Source organism: Oncorhynchus mykiss, chromosome 17 (genome assembly GCF_013265735.2).
Source record: "Oncorhynchus mykiss isolate Arlee chromosome 17, USDA_OmykA_1.1, whole genome shotgun sequence".
NCBI lineage: Eukaryota > Metazoa > Chordata > Actinopteri > Salmoniformes > Salmonidae > Oncorhynchus > Oncorhynchus mykiss.
In genome coordinates this window covers 32,485,591-32,511,382 of record NC_048581.1, presented here as the reverse complement: position 1 = coordinate 32,511,382, position 25,792 = coordinate 32,485,591, and the positions used below count along the sequence as shown (strand labels likewise).

Below are 25,792 nucleotides of genomic sequence, written 5' to 3'. Positions count from 1 at the left end.
TGACCTCACTGTGAAATGCTTACTTACAAGCCCTTAACCAACAATGCCGTTTTAAGAAAATTACCAAAAGAAAAATAAGAAATAAAAGTAACAAATACGTTAGCCTTTTTCTAAAATTGATTGAGGATTTTTTTATTCAATCTACAAACAAAACCCCATAATGACAAAGCAAAAACATAATTTTAGATATTTTTACAAATGTATAAAAAATGTAAAACAGAAAAACCTTATTTACAAAAGTATTCAGAACCTTTGCTATGAGACCAGAAATTGAGGTCAGGTGCATTCAGTTTTCATTGATCAACCTTGAGATGTTTCTACAACTTGATTGGTCCCACAGTTGACAATGCATGTCAGAGCAAAAACCAAGCCACGAGGTTGAAGGAATTGTCCGTAGCGCTTCGAGACAGGGTTGTGGGGAGGCACAGATCTGGAGAAGGGTACAAAAAATGTATGCAGCATTGAAAGTCCCCAAGCACACAGTGGCCTCCATCATTCTTAAATGGAAGAAGTTTGGAACTACCAAGACTTCTTAGAGCTGGCAGCCCGGCCAAACTGAGCCATCAGCGGAGAAGGGCCTTGGTCAGGGAGGCGACCAAGATCCCGATGGTCAATCTGACAGAGCTCCAGAGTTCCTCTGTGGAGGTGGGAGAACCTTCCAGAAGGACAACCATCTCTGCAGCACTCCACCAATCAGGCCTTTATGGTAGAGTGGCCAGACAGAAGCCACTCCTCAGTAAAAGGCACATGACAGCCCACTTGGAGCTTGCTAAAAGTCACCTAAACAAGACTCTCTGGTCTGATGAAACCAAGATTGAACTCTTTGGCATGAATGCCAAATGTCAAACGTCTGGAGGAAACCTGGCACCATCCTTACCGTGAAGCGTGATGGTGGCAGCATCATGCTGTGGGGATGTTTTTCAATGGCAGGGGCTAGGCAACTAGTCAGGATCAAGGGAAATATTAACAGAGAAAAGTACAGAGAGATCCTTGATGAAAACCTGCTCCAGTGCGCTCAGGACCTCAGACTGGAGTGAAGGTTCACCTTCCAACAGGACAACAACCCTAAGCACACGGCCAAGACAATGCAGGAGGAGCTTCGGGACAAGTCTCTAAATGTCGTTGAGTGTCCCAGCCAGAGCCTGGACTTGAACCCGATCAAACATCTCTGGAGAGACCTGAAAATAGATGTGCAGCAACGCTCCCCATCCAACCTGACAGAGCTTGAGAGGATCTGCAGAGAGTAATCGAAGAAACTCCCCAAATACAGGGGGTGCCAAGCTTGTAGCAACATACCCAAGAAGACTTGAGGCTATAATTGCTGCCAAAGGTGCTTCAACAAAGTACTGAGTAAAGGGTCTGAATACTTAAGTAAATGTGATATTTCCGTTGTTGTTTTTTTAATACATTTGCAAAAATGTCTAAAAAACAGTTTTTGCTTTGTCATTATGACGTACTGTTTATAAATTGATGAGGGGAAGAAAAACAATTCAATTAATTTTAGAATATGGCTGTAACGTAACAAAATGTGGAAAAAGTCAAGGGGTCTAAATACTTTCCGAATGCATTGTAGTGTAGTCAAATCATAATAAAGAACAGAGAAGAAAAACTGGTATTTACAGTTAACTATAGTCCAATTTTTTTAATATACTATAGTAATTCATGTAGTGTTTTTACGGACTGTAGTATACTGTAGTATTTACTATTGTGTTTTTGCGTAAATTACTGTAGTACAGTGTCTTCAGAAAATATTCACACCCCATGCCTTTTTCAAGTTGTGTTACAGCCTGTATTTAAAATAGATTGTGTCAATGGCCTACACACACTACTCCATAATGTCAAAGTGTAATTATGTTTCAATCGATTTTCAATCGAATTATCTACTGGAGAAATACTACACGAGCACAATTCCCATAACCTGTAGGTAAGACTGGGGTCTGAATAGATAGTTCAGAGCCTCTGCTCTTTTTCAATAACCTTTAGGGAACACAATATATGGTCTATACTTTATACTAGCTACCAGACAACAAAGCCATAAGCCTCAGGTGCCTTTGCCACAACGGAAGAAGCAATGTGATGCAAATCACATCTGACAAGTCTCATGTATTTAAATCAACCGTGTTTAGCCTAAAGAAAAATAGTTCAAATGGAATTTGAAATCTTTCAAATAGTTTAGCTGTGCTTGACTGAACTTGCCTGGCACAATGGAACTAATTGATAAGTCTCAAAAGTGCACCTGGCAGGTGCAAGCAAACACACATAGTTCTTGACAGATTTTGAATATTTGAGCCTAGGTCTAGCTGGAATTACTTGTGAATTTAGCTTGCTCTCTAGAAGAAGAAAAAAAGAGAAGAAAACGGCGGATAACAACTACATACGGCACAAGGAGAAATAGCGGAACTAAACCAATGTTATGTCCATTCTCCCATCCGGTTGAATGAATTTGAAAAGCCGGAGGGATTTAGCTGGCTAAACTATTTGAAAGATTTCAAATCATATTTGAAATATTTGTCTTTAGGCTAAACACCATTGATTTAAATACATGAGACTTGTATCCACACATGACAGAAAGTCGCTTTTGGATAAAAGTGTCTGCTAAATTCCATATATTATTATTTTATTATTATTAGCTGGCGATAGCCTTTGGCTTGGACCAAAGGGGAATCTAGACTACAGTACTACATCTGTTTCAGGCTCTCAGGCTCAGCCTTTGGCTCTCGTCTCTAAACGACACTTCATCCAAAGGAACGCATGAATGACAAAAGCATCTGGGTGAATAGCTGCCCTCACAGCAGGTATTTGACTTGAAGAAAATGCCTGTAGTGCAGGAGTCGCTTGGTTGCAATGTGACAAGAATTTGGCTTAAAGTCCTCCAGGGGTTGAGAAGACAGGAAGCCCTTCTCTTTGTTTCAGATATGGTCTTGGACATCAAACTAAAGCCGCCCGTAGGCATTACCAATATCACTTTAAGGGACCCTTTCCATGTACCCAAATTAAGCCACTCCTGGTTTTTGAAAGCCTGCTCAATAGAGAATCTGACATTCTCCACTGAGCAGGCTTTCAGAATCCATGAGTGGGCTTAATCTGGATACGTGGGCTTAAAAAAATGACTTTTTAGTCCAGGAATATAGGTTTACTCTGGGTCTGGAAAAACGCACCCAAGAGAAAACTGTGAAGTTCAAGGCTGTAAAGTTATGCAAAGAACGCTATAAAGGCTGTAAAGCTTTCCTGAGAGGTACGAACAGGAACAGCATCTTAGTTACATCATACAGACACTTGGGATCATAATTATCAGTTGAGGGGAAAGACAAGCAGAGCGAGAGAGACAGAGAGAGAGAGGAGGAAGTGAGAAGATGAACCAACTACTTGTTTTCTTAGACAGAAAGAAAGAGAAAGAGAAAGAGAGAGAGAGAGAGAGAGAGAGAGAGAGAGAGAGAGAGAGAGAGAGAGAAAACAAACCAAGCAGTCTTGCCTCCTGTCCAGCTTTACAGATGTGTTAGTCTAATAATGGCATTGTTTGTGGGTAAATCCTTAAGATTCCCACTGAAAAATGATTACGTGGGTCATTCCACGAATAGAGTGCCTTTTGCATCCGTTTGATATTTTAAGTAGAAATTGTGCACCAATATTGCATTTTAAAATCCTGGTATATTAAATAAGGTGCCCTTAAATATACACTGAGTGTACAAAACATTAAGAACACCTCCTCTTTCCATGACATAGACTGACCAGGTGGATCCAGGTGAAGGCTATGATCCCTTATTGATGTCACTTGTTAAATCCACTTAAATCAGTGTAGATTAAGGTGAGGAGACAGGTTAAAGCCTTGAGACAATTGAGACATGGATTGTGTATGTGTGCCATTCAGAGGGGTATAGTAGTAGGTGCCAGGCACATCGGTTTGTGTCAAGGACTGCAACGCTGCTGGATTTTCCATGCTCAACAGTTTCCCGTGTGTATCAAGAATGGTCCACCACCCGAAGGACATCCATTGGGAGTCAACATGGGCCAGCCTCCCTGTGGAACACTTACAACACTTTATAGAGTCCACGCCCTGACAAAATGAGGCTGTCCTGAGGGCAAAATAGAGGGGTGAAACTCAATATTAGGATGGTTAGCAAATTTTATTGCTAGTATAGCGAAATGCTTGCCATTATATAGTTAGTCAGAAGTACACTGAGTTAAAGAATCAACATTGACCATCTCAATGCACTTTAACACCCAAAATATAACAAGTCGCAAAACTTCTTCCTGAACAAACATACCCTTCTCCCACTCCTACAGAGCACTGAAAGAATTAAACTCCCCAACTCCCCCATACATATCCACCCTCTACCCCTCTGCCAACCTCTAAACATTCCCTCCTGGAGGTAGGTGTGTGTGTGTGTGTGTGTGTGTGTGTGTGTGTGTGTGTGTGTGTGTGTGTGTGTGTGTGTGTCGGGGGGCAATTTCAAAGACAGCTGCTGGGACAGCTGGAAAGGCACTGACTAGAGCAACATAGCCTCGACCTGTGCATCCGAGGAGGGGGAGAGGGAAATAAGGAAGAAACCGAGGGAGAGAGGGAGCAACGGATGGAGGGAGGGGTAGCTCTAGGCATTCGCAGAAGCTCAACTGACCGCGATTGAGAGTGAAGTGGAAATCCCACATGCACAAGGGGGTGTGGGAGCAGAGTTTGGTGGGAGGAAAGCAGATCTTAGAACTCGTTGCTGAAGCTTACAGATGACACGCAACAGACCACGACGGTGAAGGACAAGCAGGAAAACATCACTCTGATTTATCTTAAACAAACTCACACCAGTGACCATACAACACAAACGGAAGATTTTCATCTTCCGTTTGCTGTCACGCATTGAAACATTCTGGGCTTTTTGTGGGGGGTTTTTTTTAGAAGGAAATGAGATCAAAACTGAACAGAAAAAACATGCAATGCATGATCCCATTGCAATCAACAAAATAATAATATATGCACTGCTGCTCAAAAGTTTGGGGTCACTCGGAAAATTTCCTTTTTTTAAATGTATTTATAAGCACATCTGTTGTCCATTTAAAATAACTTAATTGATCACACCTAAGTCATTCAAGGGTTTTTCTTTATTTTACTATTTTCTACATTGTAGAATAATAGTGAAGACATCAAAACTTTTAAATAACACACATGGAATCATGTAGTAACCCAAAAAGTGTTAAACAAATCAAAATATATTTTATATTTGAGATTCTTCAAAGTAGCCACCCTTTGCCTTGATGACAGCTTTGCACACTCTTGGCATTCTCCAATCCAGCTTTTTTGTCCGTACATTAAGGGATGAGCCAGTCACATTTCTTATGCAATGTAGGCTATGGGATGGTAGCTAGCTAAGCGCATAGACGCAATGCATACAACACTAAATACTTCCTCCAAGCTAGCTAACCACTGTAGCTAGTATTGACATTATAACTAAATCACAATGTATTAGCTAGTTTCCATGAAACAGCTGCCTGTGTTAGCTGCCAAGTTAGTGCAGTTCACTGGGAAAACTCCAGACCTGGATGGCATACCAGTGGAAGTATACAAAACGTTTTTTGATATACTCAGAGGACCTTTATTGGCATGTTTTAACCACTCCTATATAAATGGTAGATTATCAGACACGCAACAAGAAGGTCTGATTCCATTATTACTGAAACAGGACCCAAGTAGTATTAAATAAAGATCCAGTCCATTAAAAAAATTGGAGACCTCTTACACTTCAGTGTTGTGATGCAAAAATCATAGCAAAATGCTTAGCAAAATGCTTGGCACATAGAATTAAAAAAGTACTGTCAGATATTATTCATCCTAATCAGACAGGTTTTACATGGTCAATACATTGGAGTTAATATAAGACAAGTACTGGAAACAATAGAATAATATGACACCAGGCCTGGTTTTCATAGCTGATTTTGAAAAGATTTTTGATAAAGTATAAAGTATGAGTTTATATATAAATGCCTAGAATATTTCAATTTTGGGGAATCTCTTCTAAAATGGGTTGTTATGTATAGTAACCCTAGGTGTAAAATAGTAAATAATGGCTACATCTCAGAAAGTTTAAAACTATCTAGATAAGTAAAACAAGGTTGTCCACTATCGGCATATCTATTTATTATTGCCATCGAAATGTTTGCTGTTAAAATTAGATCAAACAATAATATTAAGGGATTAGAAATCCGTGGCTTAAAAACTAAGGTGTCAATGTACGCTGATGATTCATGTTTTCTTTTAAAATTACAATTAGAATCTCTCCACGGCCTCTTAGAGGATCTAGATACTTTTGCTATCCTCTCTGGATTGATACCAAATTATGATAAGTGTACTATTACGTATTGGATCAATATTCTCACTCCAATACATTTTTATAGAAAGTTAGCAAAAATAGATAAGATCTTGCAACCATGGAAAGGAAAATACCTGTCTATTTGTGGTAAAATCACCCTGATTAACTCTTTAGTCATATCACAGTTGACCTATTTGCTTATGGTTTTGCCTACACCTAGTGACCTGCTTTTTAAATTATATAAATTCCAATGTATTTGAAACTGCAAGCCAGATAAAATTAAAAGGGCCTATTTATATAACGAATATGAATCCGGAGGGCAGAAATGATTAAATATTAAAGCATTAGACCTCTCACTAAAGGCATCAGTCATACATAAGTTATACTTAAATCCAAACTGGTTCTCTAGTAAATTGGTAGGAATGTCTCATCCTATATTCAGGAAGGGCCTTTTCCCCTTTATTCAGATTACACCTGCTCACTTTCGGTTGTTTGAAAAGGAAATAATCTCCAAAATATCGTTTTTTTTTTTTTTAAAGCCTTAGAAAGTTGGTTGCAATTTCAGTTTAATCCACCTGAAAAGACAGAACAAATAATACAACAAATATTGTGGTTAAACTCAAATATACTAATTTATTAAAAAAAACATTTTTCGAAGACATGTTTAAAAAAGGTATAATTTTAGTGAATGATATCATAAATAGGACTTGTGGAGTTATGTCACACATGCAGCTAACACAGACATATGGAAATGTCTGCTCTACCCAAAATTACAACCAGTTAATTGCAGCATTACCACAAGAATGGAAGAGGCAAGTAGAAATGGAAAAAGTAAGGAACTTGTATGTCGGCCCTGTATTAAAGAACATAAATGGTTAAAGAAAAGTGTGATAAATAAAAACATATACCAATTTCATTTAAGGACCAACAAACTGACAGCTGTGCCATATAAATTGCAAAATAGTTGGGAAGAGATTTTTGATGTACCCATTCCATGGCACATGGTTTATGAATTGATATGCAAAACAACGCCGGATTCAAATTTTTCAATTTAAATTAATATACAAAAGTCTTGCAACCAATAGAATGTTATATATATGGGGGGATACAATCTTCCCAGCTCTGCAGATTTTGCTGTGAGGAGGCAGAGTCATTAGATCATATATTTTGGTGTTGTCCATATGTAGATCATTTTTGGTCACAGGTCCAGGAATGGCTGAAGAATTGCAACATTTGCCTAGAACTAATGCTGCAGATAGCAATACTGGGTGATTTGAAAAGCCATAGTTAATCAATCAATAGTATAATAATTATTTTAGCAAAAAAAAGCATTTTTAATTTACAATCTGTAGAAGCTATGAGAATAGAAAGGTTCAGTACTTTGTGAAGCATCACAGCACAGTTGAAAAATATATGGCAAATAGAAATCCAAAATGGATGATGTTGAGAGATAGATGGGAGAGGTTGAATGGAGCTGGAAGCTGGGACCAATAACAAGATAACCAATGTAAAAGATATGGGGTCTGTAAAATGTATATAGGTTCAGAAATGTTCTGAATTAGCACATTTACAAATAGAAATCAAACTGGATGGACATCAGAAATAGAGGAAGGACTAAAAACAAACAAAATATAACTATTGTAAAATAGATTGTGTCTGGAAAATGTGTATAAGATGTATAAACTGAAGGTAGAAGCCTAAGTGTTTATTAGTTTACTCCAATTGCAGGAAGGGTGGTAGGCTTTGCGGGGAATAATAAAGGTATATTCTTTAAAAAGTACATGTATGTAAATCTATATAGGTATGTGTATGTATATATGTGTATATGTATGCATACGTGTATGTATATGGATATACTGTATATATATATATATATATATATATATATTTACCCCAAAAATACATGGGGGATTGGAAATGATGCAGACAATTACATTGATGGAAGCAACAATCGTTCCGCAATATTAAGCTGATCCACCCCTTAAAACCTCTTCGGGCTAGGGGGCAGTATTTTCACGCCTGGATTAAAAGCGTGCCCAAAGTCAACTGCCTGCTACTCAGGCCCAGAAGCTAGGATATGTATATAATTGGTAGATTTAGATAGAAAACACTCGAAAGTTTCTAAAACTGTTACAATAATGTCTGTGAGTATAACAGAACTGATTTGGCAGGGGAAAACCTGAGAAAAATCCATCCAGGGAAAAAACAATTGAGGTAACAGTGTTTTCAATGAGTGGATCTAGATTTCTAAGGCACTTGCTTGCAGTTCCTATCGCTTCCACTAGATGTCAACAGTCTTTAGAATTTGGTTGATGTTTTTCCTTTGAGAAATGAAGAAGTAGGGCTGTTCAGAACGAGGGTCGAGTGTAGTGTACTGTTTGTTAGGGGCGCACGACCTGAAAGCTCGCTCCACTTTGTTTTCATCCGATATTGAACACTGTTTATCCCGTCTTAAATTTGATTGATTATTTACGTAAAAAAATACCTAAAGTTGTATTAGGAAAGTTGTTTGAAATGTTTGGAACAAGTTTACAGGTAACTTATTAGATATTTTGTATTCATGTTTTCCGAGTTGGAACCGGTGCTTTTCTGGATCAAACGCGCCAAAGAAATTGACATTTTGTAGATATAACGGCAGAATTTATCAAACAAAAGGACCATTTGTGATGTTTATGGGACATTTTGGAGTGCTAACAAAAGAAGATCTTCAAAAGTAAGGCATGAATTATATCGTTATTTCTGGGTTTTGTGTCGCGCCTGGTGGGTTGAAATATGAATGTCATGTGTTTGTTTGGTGGGGTGCTATCCTCAGATGATCGCATGGTTTGCTTTAGCCGTAAAGCCTTTTTGAAATCTGACACGTTGGTTGGATTAACAACAAGTGTAGCTTTAATTTGGTGTATTGCATTTGTGATTTCATGAAAGTTTAATATTTGTAGTAATTTCATTTGAATTTGGCACTCTGCCATTTCACCTGATGTTGTTGAGTGGTTCCGCTAGCGGAATGTCTAGCCATAACAGGTAAAAAAAAAATTAAAAGAAGTTAGTGCAGTGTCCTTATGTTGTACTAGCGAGCGTATATGCTAATGTTATCTAGCTAGCTAAACATTTTGCTAAGGGCTGGTACTGGCAGTATGCGATTATGGAGAGTGAATTAAATAGTTTCTTCGTCATCTTGCTAGTTATCTAGCAAAATTAGCGCAGATACAGTAGCTTCAAATCTAGGCCATAAGCAATACACATGGATATGCATTGCCAAACAACGCTACTGCCAGCTTCTGGTTTGGAGCATTTTAACCTCTCTGGGATATATGGGACGCTAGCATCCCACCTGGCCAAAAGCCAGGGGAAATGCAGAGCGCCAAATTCAAATACATTTCTATAAAAATCAAACTTTCATTAAATCACACATGCAAGACAGCAAATTAAAGCTACACTTGTTGTGAATCCAGCCAACATGTCAGATTTCAAAAAGGCTTTTGGGCGAAAGCAAACTATGCTATTATCTGAGGATAGCACCATAGAGAGAGAGAGAAACCATATTTCAACCCTGCAGGCGCGACACAAAACGCAGAAATAAAAATATAATTCATGCCTTACCTTTGACAAGCTTCTTTTGTTGGCACTCCAATATATTCCATAAACATCACAAATGGTCCTTTTGTTTGATTAATTCCGTCGATATACATCCAAAATGTCCATTTATTTGGCGCATTTGATCCAGAAAAACACCGGTTCCAACTTGCTCAACGTGACTACAAAATATCTCAAAAGTTACCTGTGAACTTTGCCAAAACATTTCAAACTACTTTTGTAATACAGCTTTAGGTATTTTTTTACGTAAATAATCGATAAAATTTAACGGGATGATCTGTGTTCAATACAGGAAGAAAACAAACTGAAGCATGCTTTCTGGTCACGCACCTCTATCTAACAGTACATTTCAAGTGACCCTCGTTCAAGATGGCCATACTTCTTCATTACACAAAGGAATAACCTCAACCAATTTCTAAAGACTGTGGACATCCAGTAGAAGCGATAGGAACTGCAAGAAGGTCCCTTAGAAATCGGGATTCCCAATGAAAACTCATTGAAAAGAGAGTGACCTCAAAACAAAAAAAAATCTGAATGGTTTGTCCTCTGGGTTTCACCTGTTAAAAAGTTATGTTATACTCACAGACTTGATTCAAACAGTTTTAGAAACTTCAGAGTGTTTTCTATCCAAATATAATAATATCCATATCTTATCTTCTGGGGATGAGTAGCAGACAGTTGAATTTGGGCATGCATTTCATCCGGACGAGAAAATACTGCCCCCTGTCACCAAGAAGTTAACAAGACTGAGTGGCTGACACCTTCCAAGGTCTTTGCTGTGTGAACACAAAAGAGATTGACTACCGATGCTGTTCACTGGTGCTAAGTACAGTCGGCAGACAAACGTTTGACAATCCTACCGGTATGGCTGAGCCTTAAGGTCACTCTGTAGCCTCTTTGGAGATAAATCAAACAATAGTCCTGAGGTGTGGGGACCTCATCAGTTCTCTGTGCCGTCTCTGTCTTTTGATCCGACAAAAGGCGGGTCACGTCACAGACAAAGCTATCTAATGGGGCATTGGGATGAGTTTACCTGGACCTACTGGGTTTAATGTTTTGTCAATCTTCAACAATGGGGCTCAGCGCTTTTTAATGAACAGACTAGTCATTGTTTGGGTTAATTAAGCCTTACACTGCACTGTCTGGGGCCCATAGTTAAAGGGGAATTCACTTATAATGCAGTATATACATCATACAAAGATGTAGGAGAGAGAGGGAGAGAGATATAGAGAGAGAGAGAGAACTTGGAACTTCTGTGAGTGTAATGTTACTTTTTAACTTTTGTTTATTTAACTTTTCTGTATTATCTACTTCACTTGCTTTGACAATGTTAACATATGTTTCCCATGCCAATAAAGCCCTTGAATTGAACTGAATTGAATTGAATTGAATTGAATTGAGAGAGAGAGAGAGAGAGAGAGAGAGAGAGAGAGAGAGAGAGAGAGAGAGAGAGAGAGAGAGAGAGAGAGAGAGAGAGAGAGATATGGACATTTGGGGACAGCAGGTGTGACAATTGCCAATGTGACATTTTGGGCAACATTCAGGTGCTTGGGAAGATCTGAAACATTCTAAACTAAAGACATTTGTGGATCAATGAATGTATCATTCTCTATCAACCATCATCACATGATTTGTTGGTATGTGATATTCTACAGTATAAGGAGGCACAGAGCCAAGACATTGTTTATGAAGGTGGGCATTGATAGCCTTATCAGTCACATAATGAATTGACTGGCATTCCACACCCTCCCAGCAACATTCCACATGGCCTTTCATCCCCCCAATTCATGGGATTTGAGCAATTTATGCTAATGTAATTATCATCAAAGAGTACTTTAATATGTGAACAGATTTTGAATGATGTGAAATGTGGCACATGCATGAGATGGTAAACTAATTGAGAACATAGCTAACAAAACAATTACATCCTATCTTTCATGGATAAAATAGCCTATCACAATGGATGCATAGGAAGGGGTTCTCAACTGCCAACATGCACGTGAATATCATAATTGATGGCTGTGCATGTTTGCTATTGATATATTTCCCCGCTATTCTCGTGTATAATTTAGCTACTATTTTCGCATGCGCATAAAACATAATTATACTCACATAAACAGTGTCATATGCGCCATCGAAGAAGAACATTGACTGGTTCAAAATAAGTGCTTGAGTTTGGTCGGTCCCCTGCTCCAACAGTTGGTCTCCAGCTTGCTCTCCATAATCAAACATGTCGTGTTTGCTCAAACTGTTCACTGATAACGCAATGGCAAACAAAGTTGCCCATCCTAACCAACCTCGTTGATGAAGATCCATGTTTAAATACGTATATGCCCAGAACTCTTATTAGTTTTGACCTATAGGCTTGGCTACCCAGTTCGCCAAAGCGGTTCCGATGCAGAGCACACCTCAGGGCGCACAATAACGGAATGAATCGGCGGTAGCAAAATCCAATATAAAGGGAGGGTGGAGTTGGAGAAAGCAGAGAAATTTGCATGGGATACTTGCGCGGGGTTGCCTGTCTCACATGCAGGTTTTCCGCGAAGGTAAAATCAGTTTCAGGTTGGATATTCGACGGATATTCACGCTTTCAAACCTCAATAACCTTCAAACCACTTGAGCCACAGACTCCAAATAAGTGTCATGATTTTGGAAAAATTGCGCACAACAACGCACATGTCTTATTTTCAAGATTTGGACATTAATTCGCTTTCCAAAGCGAAAAAACATGGAAATTTGAGCAGCATTTTGCATTCCTAGTTTAATTAGTTAGGGAGCATAAACAAAGTACACACTTTTTTACATTCAAATTTCAATAGCTCCTTGATCATATAACCTACTGGCCTCTAACAAGGTTCCGAATGTACAATCAGTGAGCCTACACATTGCACACCCTTTAGTTTGTCCATTTTCATCTCACGCAGTTTAACATTATTTTTCAATGTTTATCAATGTTTCTAATTTCAATAGCTCCTTGGTCATGTTGACCTCAAACAAGAATGTCCACTGGCTACCCTTCTATATTGCACACCCTTTAGTTTGTCCATTTTCATCTCAGACGATTTTACATTCATTTGGTCAACTTAGCATTTCAATATCTCCTTGGTCATGTGACCTACTGACCTCAAACAAGGTTCAGAATGTCCACTGGCTACCCTTCTATACTGCACACCCTTTAGGTTGTCCATTTTCACCCCACACGATTTTACATGAATTTTGTCATCTTTAGAATTTCAATAGCTCCTTGGTCATGTGACCTACTGACCACTAACAAGGTTCAGACTGTGCAATTAGTGGGCCTACACATTGCACACCCTACATATTGCACACCTCATGTGACCTACTGACCTACTTTCAGAATGTCCACAGACCAGCGGAGACGGGCGCCGCAAGTCCAGTGCAGAAATGCGACAGATCCCGGAGAAGCTTGTGGGAGCCCCGGGGAGAGTTCTCATTTCTTTGTGAAGTGCAGGGCGTCCTGGAATGGGTTCACCCTGAGAGAGGGGCCCAAGCCCTGGAAAGCGTTGCGGTTCCGGCGGTGTCCGGTGAGTTCTCGCTAGCCCTTGAAAATCCAGGGGAGAGGGTGTAAATCTCAAGCTGGGCCATACCCATATCCCGCAGCAGGTCTTCAAGGTGAACAGCCTCTGGCATGTTATAACAATGTAGGTAAGGGAAGTTGGCAAGTCAGATCCGTAACTTCGGGATAAGGATTGGCTCTAAGGGCTGGGTCGGTCAGGCTGTGGTTTGGCAGTTTGACGTACAGTGCAGTCTTTATTGACAGATGTTACATTTAACTAAAATATAAATGGTGAATAAAAACACATCACTGACTGATTGTTTGCTAATTAAAATATTTATTACAAAAATATTTGTGTGTGTGTGTGTGTCTTTGTATACGTGTGCCAGGGTTGGAGTCAATTCCTTTTAATTTCTCTCAATTTAGGAAATAAACTGACTTTCCACTTCCCGTTCCAATACTCCTCAATGCCTTGCTTTAATAATTTGTTTTAATGGAAACTGGGATTTCAGCTTACTTTCTGATTTGACTGAATTGAAATGGAATTGATCCCAACCCTGATGTGTGCATATGAATGGGTGAATATCAGTGACTATGGTCCCTCGTCTTTTTTGCGATCTGGGGTCTCCTCCTTCTTCAATCTGGCTATGTGCTCTCTTGAGCCCCTTGCTGCCAAACACCTTATCTGACATACCAGCAGGCCTCTCGCTGCTGCTTCAGTCTAGGCCTCTTTGACTTTCTCAGTTCCTGATCGAGACTATACCTCAGCCGCTTGCAGGAAAGGTACGCAGACACCTGACAACGTTGGCACTGGCCTCCACATGCTGCACAGATTTAACTCAGGGGATGACAGTTGAGGTCTCTTGAGCTGGCTCACTTCCTGATTGACGGGATGACTATCCTTCAACTGCTCCCATGTCAGGGGGCAGCGAAGGTACCCAGACACCTGACTGGCATTGGCACTGGCCTCCACATACTGCACAGCACTCTGAGACAGGTCTAGAGATTGCAAGTGTAACGGGTCTTGTATGGCTCATCGACAATGGACACAGTACTGCTATCGTTCACGGATTATTCTGTGAATACATACACAACACTGTGTAAATTTCAGCACAACTGCAAACCCACCATGAAATCTCCATCAAAGTATAACAACTCATCTGGATCTGTAATAATTTTAGAAAAGTTAAAAGTCTATTTATAATATACATGTTATACATTACATTTACAGTTGATGTCGGAAGTTTACATACACTTAGGTTGGAGTCATTAAAACTCGTTTTTCAAACTATAGTTTTGGCAAGTCGTTTATGATATCTACTTTGTGCATGACACAAGTACATTTTCAAACAATTGTTTACAGGCAGAATATTTCACTTATAATTGACTTTATCACAATTCCAGTAGGACAGAAGTTGACAGTGCCTTTAAACAGCTTGGAAAATTCCAGAAAATTATGTCATGGCTTTTGAAGCTTCTGATAGGCTCATTTATTTATTTATTTAACTAGGCAAGTCAGTTAAGAACCAATTCTTATTTTCAATGACGGCCTTGGAACAGTGGGTTAACTGCCTTGTTCAGGGGCAGAACGACAGAGTTTTACCTTGTCAACCTTTCGGTTACTAGTCCAAAGCTCTAACCACTAGGCTACATGCCACCCAATTTAAGTCAATTGGAGGTGTACCTGTGGATGTATTTCAAGGCCTTACATTCAAACTCAGTGCCTCTTTGCTTGACATCATGGGAAAATCAAAAGAAATCAGCCAAGACCTCAGAAAAGAAAATATGGACCTCCACAAGTCTGGTTCATCCTTGGGAGCAATTTCCAAACGCCTGAAGGTACCATGTTCATCTGTACAACCAATAGTACGCAAGTATAAACACCATGGGACCACGCAGCCGTCATACCGTGCAGGAAGGAGACGTGTTATGTCTCCAAGAGATGAACGTACTTTGGTGAGAAAAGAGAAAATCAATCCCAGAACAACAGCAAAGGACCTTGTGAAGTAAAACGAGTCCTATATCAACATAACCTGAAAGGCCGCTCAGCAAGGAAGAAGCCACAGCTCCAAAACCGCCATAAAAAAGTCAGACTACGGTTTGCAACTGCACATGGGGACAAAGATCATACTTTTTGGAGAAATGTCCTCTGGTGTGATGAAACAAAAATAGAACTGTTTCGCCATAATGACCATCCTTATGTTTGGAGGAAAAGGGGGAGGCTTGCAAGAAGAAGAACAACATCCCAACCGTGAAGCACGGGGGTGGCAGCATCATGTTGTGGGGGTGCTTTGCTGCAGGAGGGACTGAAGCACTTCACAGAATAGATGGCATCATGAGGAAAGGAAAATGATGTGGATATATTGAAGCAACATCTCAAGACATCAGTCAGGAAGTTAAAGCTTGGTCGCAAATGGGTCTTCCAAATGGACAATGACCCCAAGCATACTTCCAAAGTTGTGGCAAAATGGCTTAAGGACAACAAAGTCAAGGCATTGGAGTGCCATCACAAAGCCCTGACCTCAATCCCTTAGAACATTTTTGGGCAGAACTGAAAAAGCGTGTGCGAGCAAGAAGCCCTACAAACCTGACTCAGTTACACCAGCTCTGTCAGGAGGGATGGGCCAAAATTCACCCAACTTATTGTGGGATGCTTGTGGAAGGCTTCCCAAAACGTTTGACCCAAGTTAAACAATTTAAAGGCAATGCTACCAAATACTAATTGGGAATGTAATGAAATAAATAAAAGCTAAAATAAATAATTCTCTATACTATTATTATTCTCTATACATTTCACATTCTTAAAATAAAGTGGTGATCCTAACTGACCTAAGACAGGGAATTTTTACTCTGATTAAATGTCAGGAATTGTGAAAAACGGAGGTTAAATGTATTTGACGAAGGTGTATGTAAACTTCCGACTTCAACTGTATAACAACATGGCTGCAGAGGAGTGCTCAACATAGGACTCCGTCTGACTGCCATAACAAATCACCACAGCACATGGGTTACACGTGTACAGTAGCATATCATTATTCAATATAATTTGGGAGCACGTACCTGCGAATACATACACAACACTGTGTACACCTCAGCACAACTGCAAACCCAACATGCAATCTGAGTGATGTGAAACAACATAAGATCAAAATACATTTACACTTCAAGAGGTGACTAGCCTCATTAGCTAAGAAAGTACAAGGTGAACGTTAGCTAACCTTTAGCATAACGCAGCGTGCAAATTTTGTAAATGTCCATAAAATGATAAATACATGACACAACTCTGTAACACTATCACGTAACAACATCGATAATGATTATAAAACAATATGGTGTTCAGCCTAACACGCACTAGATAAACTCAGCAAAAAAAGAAACGTCCTCTCACTGTCAACTGCGTTTATTTTCAGCAAACTTATCATGTGTAAATATTTGTATGAACACAACAAGATTCAACAACTGACACATAAACTGAACAAGTTCCACAGACATGTGACTAACAGAAATTGAATAATGTGTCCCTGAAAAAAGGGTGGGTCAAAAATCAAAAGAAACAGTCAGTATCTGGTGTGGCCACCAGCTGCATTAAGTACTGCAGTGCATCTCCTCCTCATGGACTGCACCAGATTTGCCAGTTCTTGCTGTGATTTGTTACCCCACTCTTCCACGAAGGCACCTGCAAGTTCCCGGACATTTCTGAGGAGAATGGCCCTAGCCCTCACCCTCCGATCCATCAGGTCCCAGATGTGCTCAATGGGATTGAGATCCAGGCTCTTCGCTGGCCATGGCAGAACACTGACATTCCTGTCTTGCAGGAAATCACGCACAGAACGAGCAGCAAAGCTGGTGGCATTGTCATGCTGGAGGGTCATGTCAGGAGGGTCATGTCACATCTGCAGTACTCATGCCTCCTTGCAGCATGCCTAAGGCATATTCGCGCAGATGAGCAGGGAACCTGGGCATCTTTCCTTTGGTGTTTTTCAGAATCAGTAGAAAGGCCTCTTTAGTGTCCAAGTTTTCATAACTGTGACCTTAATTGCCTACCGTCTGTAAGCTGTTAGTGTCTTAACGACCGTTCCACAGGTGCATGTTTATTAATTGTTTATGGTTCATTGAACAAGCATGGGAAACAGTGTTTAAACCCTTTACAATGAAGATCTGTGAAGTTATTTGGATTTTTACGAATTGTTTTTGAAAGATAGGGTCCTGAAAAAGGGACGTTTCTTTTTTTGCTGAATGTATCATTTTAAAAGTTAAAACACTGAGTGCAGCATGGATCACAATACATACCCCCATCAAAGTTGAACAACTCTTTGGCTGGATGCTGCGTGATCATGCGCACAGATACACACGGGGATGCAGTTACTCAAACAATACAGCAGCTGGCTTCACAGCTATACATACATAACCTGACTGCTTAATTATGACAAAACTCATACAACTGACCCATGCACAAACCGGACGCCTGTGTGCGTCCGCTTGCGCAAATTGATTTTGTCCCGCCCACACCAAACACGATCACGACACGTAGGTTGAAATATGAAAACAAACTATGAACCAATTATATTAATTTGGGGACAGATCAAAAAGCATTAAACATTTATGGCAATTTAGCTAGCTAGCTTGCAGTTGCTAGCTAATTTGTCCTATTTAGCTAGCTAGCTTGCTGTTGCTAGCTAATTTTTCCTGGGATATAAACATTGATTTGTTATTTTACCTGAAATGCACAAGGTCCTCTACTCGGACAATTCACACATAAAATGGTCAACCGAATCGTTTCTAGTCATCTCCCCTCCTTCCAGGCTTTTTCTTCTTTGGACTTTATATGGCGATTGGAGACTAACTTTCATAATAAGGTGTATTACCATAACCGACCTCAGTTCATCTTTCAGTCACCCACGTGGGTATAACCAATGAGGAGATGGCACATGGGTATATGCTTCTAAAAGCCAATGAGGAGATGGGAGAGGCAGGACTTGCATCACGTTCTGCTTCACAAATAGAAGCAACTTCAATTTTAACGCCTGGCACCCAGACGCTCATTGGCGCACGCAAGCAGTCTGGGTGCAATGATTGAATAACATGTATGTGTACATTTATTTTGCAATGCGCACGACACGAGCAGTGTGGTCAGCATGAGGATGTCTATTTAACCCTGTTACACAAGGCCTGCTGGGTCAGCTTGGGACCTGACACAACCTTCTGAGATGAGCCTGGACAACCAACTTTCTTCAGGATCATCCTGATTGCAGAGGGGTTTCTGGGGTTAGCACACAGGATGCACTCCCAGAGGACTTTGGCCTTGCACCGTTCAGCAGCTCTGACTTTGGCGCCAAGAGATTGGGTCTGTAGCCGGGCTGTTGGAGACCAAAACCTTGACCTGTAGGCCACTGTCACTATGAAAACTGGGGTTCTCTTCAGAGTTGAATCCTATGTACCCCAGTGCAGTTCTCTAGGCCCTCTACTCTTTTCTATTGTTACCAATGACTTGCCACTGGCATTAAACCAGTCCACTTTTACTAACATTTTAAGTCGATGCACAACAGTAAATTAACAAAAAAGCGAGGAAAAAACTACTCATGTTGTCCATTTTAAGTATTCCTTTGTTGAAAGGTTTGGATCAATATTCTATTTGTGTTTGAATGTTTGCAAAAAAAAAGCTCTTGTTTTGTGTCATCCATGGTATAAATGGTAATTGTTAGAATTCTTAATTTTGGCAAATATCACAATATTCTCGAAAAGAACGTCATAATAAATTAGAGCATGAAATATTGTTGTTGCAGCTCATATATTCGCATAGAAACTTCACAATAAATTTGATTTGGCTACGAGACCCCCCAGTTCCAATACCAAATCAAACAAGAAATTGTCCCAAAAGAAATTGCATCGAGTCCTGTCAAGGCTTTAAACTTACTAGTCTCCCATTGGCAGACAGGTTACCTCCCACATTAACTGTTGCCCTAGATCTGGTATTTACGAAACTAGGCTTAATGTACATTTACGAGTCAGCAAATATCCCTCTTATAAACCTCTGCTGACTAGCGTTCAAAACAAAGTCTGCAATCTGTGTGGGTGGCAAACGGCATCTTTAAATCAACCAGCTTTAAATCGTGAAGAAGCCTAAACATGTCCTGAAGCCCAGTCGCGATGCTAGGGTCGGTCGTGTTGTTGTGCTTCTTTTCCCTCCTTCTATTCTTCATCACCAGGGTCTGCCGACCTAAAAACTTCCCACCAGGACCCCGTCCCCTGCCCATCCTCGGCAATCTGCTACAGCTGGATCCTGCCAACCCTCTCAAAGACCTGGAAAGGGTAAAGTGGGCAATATGTTGTAGGCTAGGGTTAGACCTAGTCTCGATACCTGTTACGATAACCCTGCTGGAAATTACTTTTTTTTTGTGACTAATATTTGTGATAAAGCTTTCTACAAGCAGTCCGTAATATAGGTAAAGGGATGTATATTATTATGTATAGTAAATCCGAGACACTCCATTTAGTATGTATGATATGTTACGTTTCGTATGGTATGTATTATGGATGTCCATCACCCATTTCGTATGATATGTTACGTATTACAATTGAACGAATTTGCAAAACGTACAATCGTGTAACGACCCTGGGTTTATAACCGCGGAAATCGACCCTGCTGCAAGAGCATGCTTTTGCGGCACAGTCGATAGCGCGCTGGACCTCGGGCTCGAAGATCGACGGTTCGAGACCTGCTCCCTACTGTTTCATTACAATATGTTATGAAATTGCCGCGCACGCACCACGTCTATTTCTATGGGCACGAGCACTGTTTATGACACAAACTGTTCACACCCTTCTTGTTGGTGGAGATAATTTTGCAGGTTTAAAGCATATTTCCTGCAATTCCACACATTTTGTCATGGGGTGCAAAGAAAATGTTGCCGTTTTAAAGCTACATTTTTAATAATTCTATACCTTTTGCCATGTCTAATGTGTATTCATGTGATATTTGAGTGACAAAAAAAATACAACAAAATCTATGGGACTAAAACAACCTTCAAGAGTAAGTTTAAAGTCGGACATAGTTCTGAAAAAGAGCAAAAAGGTTTGGGAATCACTGCCTTAAGTATCTGTCTTATGTAACCATACCAGAGGTAACATATCATGCTAACATTTACTATGTTAGGTCTAGTCTATGAGACCAGTCTGACTGAATGGGTATTAAGTCTGATGTAGACTAAAGTTTTAGGACAATGAGCAAGAATAGTGGAATCGGTGGTTCACCTTCAAAATAAAGGTATTGCATTGAAACTGATGCAAAAGGATACAAACAGCAGAATCAGGCAACAATTGGACTAGAAAATACTCAAAAAGGTTGGAATGTCATAAAACATATTCAATTTAAAGACAATAATTCATTCATTTGACAATAAACTGAAATAATTATGTAATTTAGTGTAATGTTTTAAAATAATTTGTGAAAATTGTGGATAAAAACCACGCTTCACATTATTTCTAAACCATAAAATTCTAGGGAAAGGGAAACACTTTATTATCCTGGGAAGAAATTGTGTTATTACACACTAATAACACTGTATAGATATGTTGTGAATAAGGTTGAGCTTTTTTTTGTCATTTCACATAATGATGGAAACCAGGGACACTGCGACTCAATATTTAATATCAGAGTGCTTTGCAACTTGTAAAGGGACAAAATAATAGTAGTCAGCCAAGAGTTACTCCTGGAACCACTCTAAAACTCAAGACTGAGAGCTTATCCATCAACCCTTCCATTGTCTCCCAAGTGCCTGAATAGCATTTCAAAAGAAAAGTCCCACATTATATTCTCACAATAAATCGTCCCCATGTCCCTTTCCTTCTGTGCTTCAGCTGAAGAGGCGCTATGGTAACGTGTTCAGTCTGTACATCGGCTCACGGCCTGCTGTGGTTCTGAATGGCCTGGAGGTGGTTCGTGAAGCACTAGTGACACACGCAGAGGAATATGCTGGACGACCAACCCATCTCCTCATCAGCCACCTCTTTGAAAGCAAAGGTAGTAGGTTCTTGACCGATTTTGAAATATGTGGTATAATAAGGGTAGTTTGTGTGTGTGTGTGTGTGTGTGTGTGTGTGTCACCGGCGGTATCTGGGCCCTGGTCTACCATGGGAGAAACCCATGGGAGACCAGGAATTAGCCCAACAGGAAACAGGAATTAGCCCAATAGGAAATCCCCCCTTGGGCTGAGGTTGACACTGATTTTAAAGTAGCAGGCATGAGACCGTGAGCCCGACCCACATATGTTCCGTGTGTGTTTGTATGTGGGTGTGCCGATCAGGGATCGTCCTGGCCAATTATGGCTCCAGCTGGAGGGACCACCGGCGCTTTGCTCTGACCACGCTGAGAAAATTTGGTCTGGGCAAACGCTCCATGGAAGAGCGCATCCTAGAGGAGGTGTCCCACATCTGCACTGAGCTGGAGAGCAGTGCTGGTACAGTCCCACACACACACAACGTCCTCGTAATCATAATCATTACTGTACATATTCATGTCATTATCAGCGCTTAGTGACCTCAAAGATCCTCCAAATACTGTATCAAACAATTTTACTATTAACCCCTTGTAGTTGTAACACGCTTCCATAAACCACACAAACATCACAGAAATAAGATACTCTCAGTAATATTCCCAGTATGACTATATTTACTATACTTGTTTTAACATTAGGTATAAAGACTGTGGGGATTGTTACTTTATCTATCCTGTCAGTGTGTTCAATTCAGTAGCTCTGTGATCGTTGTTATTACCTTGTCTGTGTATATTGCCTCATGTGGTGACCGTTGTTGTGTCCTGGTAGGCGGTTCGATGGACCCTCAGCACCTGTTCCATCTGACTGCGTCTAACATCATCTGCTCACTGATTTTCGGAGAGAGGTTCGAATATGACGACCCGGTCATCCTCACCCTCATCCAGAGGTTAGAGGAGTTGACCAAGGAAGCTTTTGGACCTTGGGCCATGGTACAGTCTAAGCCCTGTGTCACTCCATGCTTACTAAAAAAAAGGATTCCAAAATGGTTCTTTCGGCTGTCTCCAGGTAGAACCCTTTTGGGTTCCAGGTAGAACTCTCTGTGGAAAGGGTTCTACACTGAACCCAAAAGTGTTCTTCAAATGTGTTCTTCAAATGTTCTTCAAATGTGTTCTCCCATGGGGACAGCCAAAGAATCCTTTTAGGTTCTAGATGGAACCTTTTGTTATTTTTTTTAAGTGTACATAATGCTCACTGACCTCTCTGTGCTAGACATGGCATGTGCTAGACATGATACACTGATCCACATTCCCCTCTGTTTTACATCCATTTCAGACCCCTCCTGTCTCAGCCTCCAGTATTTATGCTGCAGTAGTTTATGTGTCGGGGGGCTAGGGTCAGTTTGTTATATCTGGAGTACTTCTCCTGTCCTATTCGGTGTCCTGTGTGAATCTAAGTGTGCGTTCTCTAATTCTCTCCTTCTCTCTTTCTCTCTCTCGGAGGACCTGAGTCCTAGGACCATGCCCCAGGACTACCTGACATGATGACTCCTTGCTGTCCCCAGTCCACCTGGCTGTGCTGCTGCTCCAGTTTCAACTGTTCTGCCTTATTATTATTCGACCATGCTGATCATTTATGAACATTTGAACATCTTGGCCATGTTCTGTTATAATCTCCACCCGGCACAGCCAGAAGAGGACTGGCTATCCCACATATGCTCTCTCTAATTCTTTCTTTCTTTCTCTCTCTCGGAGGACCTGAGCCCTAGGACCATGCCCCAGGAATACCTGACATGATGACTCCTTGCTGTCCCCAGTCCACCTGACTGTGCTGCTGCTCCAGTTTCAACTATTCTGCCTTATTATTATTCGACCATGCTGGTCATTTATGAACATTTGAACATCTTGACCATGTTTTGTTATAATCTCCACCCGGCACAGCCAGAAGAGGACTGGCCACCCCACATAGCCTGGTTCCTCTCTAGGTTTCTTCCTAGGTTTTGGCCTTTCTAGGGAGTTTTTCCTAGCCACCGTGCTTCTTCACCTGCATTGCTTGCTGTTTGGGGTTTTAGGCTGGGTTTCTGTACAGCACTTTGAGATATCAGCTGATGTACGAAGGGCTATATAAAATACATTTGATTGATTGATTGATTTCCTCCAATCTATATTTTGTAGCTCTATGAAATCATTCCAGCCTTGAGGCCCTTCCCTTTGCCCTTCAGGAACATTTCACACAAATTTAATCAAATGAAGGAACATATCAAGAAGATTGTGACCAAGCACAAAAGTTCAAGGGTCGTGGGAGAGCCCAGAGACCTCCTTGACTGCTACCTGGACCAGATTGACAAGGTAGGAGAACAATAGAACTAGGGTTCTAGAAGTAAAATAAATATGATATAAAGTAAGTAGCCTTGTACAAGTAAGCCTGAACGATACATGGGGCAGGAGCCTATCTCCTGTTTCTGTAGCATTTAAGCAGCTTGATGTAGAAGTACAACCCTGGATAGGACACTAGTCTGCCGCAGGACTTTACCCTGAGTATCTGCCAATCAGAGAGGCATCGAATCCCATTTTTAGAGTCTTTGGTATGACTTGAGAAGGGCAATAACATTTTTTGGGCTGCTGGAAGAGGAGGAAGTACTTTACAGGATGGAGCAGAATTTAATGTAGAGGCATTTGGTGTCTGTGTGTGTTTCAGACAGCTAATGGAGGCTCCACATTTAATGACACTCATATGGTGTTTCTACTACTTGACCTGTTCATGGCTGGGACAGACACCACTTCCAACACCCTCCGCTCTGCCGTGCTACACCTGATGATAAATCAGCATGTACAGGGTGAGGAAATACACACACAACACACACACACACACACACACTGGCATACATTTCATTCAATTCGATGGCGCTTGTAGACAATGTGTCGGCATTTATGGTAAACACTGCATATCAAATCAAATTTTATTTGTCACATACACATGGTTAGCAGATGTTAATGCAAGTGCAGCGAAATGCTTGTGCTTCTAGTTCTGACCATGCAGTAATATCTAACAAGTAATCTAACCTAACAATTTCACTACAACTACCTTATACACAAGTAAGTGTAAAGGAATGAATAAGAACATGTACATAAAAATATATGAATGAGCGATGGCTGAACGGCATAGGCAAGATGCAGTAGATGGTATAGAGTACCGTATATATATATATATATATATATATATATATTTCTATACATATGTATATGAGATGAGTATGTCGGCTAAATAGGAAATTGTTCTACAAAGCTTGATCGGATTGAATCCCGGCCAAAGAGTGTGTGTTTGTCCCAGATCGCTGTTACCGAGAGATCACCAACATTCTTGAGGGACGTGCAGACGCTTCGTTTGAGGACAGACATGCCATGCCGTATGTTCAAGCCATGATCCATGAGGTACAGCGCATGAGTGACACCGTTCCTCTTGGCGTGTTCCGTACTACCTGCAGCGACACACAACTACACAGCTACCAGCTGCCCCAGGTGAGCATTACCATGACGACTGATATGCTGCCTGTTGTTGACCTTAGAACTATAAAGGTCGCCTGGGCTAGAGGGAGTGATGTCATGATGGGTGCTGTGTCAGTCTTTAGTGTACCTCTCCACCGCACCCTTCATCCCTCATCTGTTCCAGGGCACTATGGTAATTCCTAATCTGTCTTCGGTGCTGCATGAAGAAGGCCAGTGGAAATTCCCTCGAGTTCAACCCTGAAAATTTCCTCAACGAGGTCGGAGAGTTTGTGAAACCGGAAGCCTTTCTGCCATTCTCAGCAGGTGCCTTTTTGCAAAAGCGTCAATATCTATGGCTTATAAATGATAGTGTGTTGTACACAGACAGGAGAATATGTTGACATAAAATGCCAGGCTGCATGCATATGAAGGTATGAGTGAAATGTTGTTCTTATTGATAGCCGTGTGTGTGTGTTCCCCAGGATCTCGTGTGTGTCTGGGGGAGGGGTTAGCACGTATGGAGCTCTTCCTGGTTCTAGTGACATTGCTTCGGCGTTTCCGATTCGTCTGGCCTGAGGATGGAGGTGTCCCAGATTTCAGCCTCATCTTTGGTGGGACACAGTCTCAAAAGCCCTTCCGCCTGGGAGTGCACTTGAGGAGCAGCGAGAGAGGGTGAACTACCCACACTCTCCACGAGAGCACTAGTTCTGCCAGACAGCTACAGATCTTATTCTGTAATAATTCACCTTAATTTTAGTAACTCTTCAAATAAGTAATTTTCAATAATGTGTAACCCACCATTGAATGCCTTATTATCTGTGTCATCTTCTGTAAGGATCAGATCATTCACAAACTAGATCTTTCAGTATGCTTGCATGCATTTTGTAATACACACCGTCTTAAAACCAT

General features: G+C 40.7%; 2 protein-coding genes across 2 annotated transcripts in view; one reads left to right on the top strand and one right to left on the bottom strand.

Annotated features, from left to right (window-relative positions):
• The window catches only part of LOC110493748 (nidogen-1), a 61,465-nt gene extending 49,128 nt beyond the window's left edge, over positions 1 to 12,337 (bottom strand). Inside the window, exon 1 of the mRNA XM_036949746.1 lies at positions 12,003 to 12,337. Within this exon, the coding sequence (XP_036805641.1) occupies positions 12,003 to 12,206 (204 nt within the window). The 5' untranslated portion in view covers positions 12,207 to 12,337. The remainder of the gene's footprint in view (positions 1 to 12,002) is intronic.
• Positions 12,338 to 19,356: 7,019 nt separating this feature from the next.
• On the top strand, positions 19,357 to 25,791 carry LOC110493747 (cytochrome P450 2B4). The gene is given in 10 exon segments (XM_021568199.2): positions 19,357 to 19,716; positions 21,265 to 21,427; positions 21,711 to 21,863; positions 22,230 to 22,390; positions 23,573 to 23,746; positions 24,096 to 24,234; positions 24,729 to 24,916; positions 25,068 to 25,129; positions 25,131 to 25,207; positions 25,366 to 25,791. Coding segments are annotated over 10 exon segments (1,473 nt in total). The 5' UTR covers positions 19,357 to 19,554; the 3' UTR covers positions 25,560 to 25,791.
• The last annotated feature ends 1 nt before the right edge of the window (position 25,792 follows it).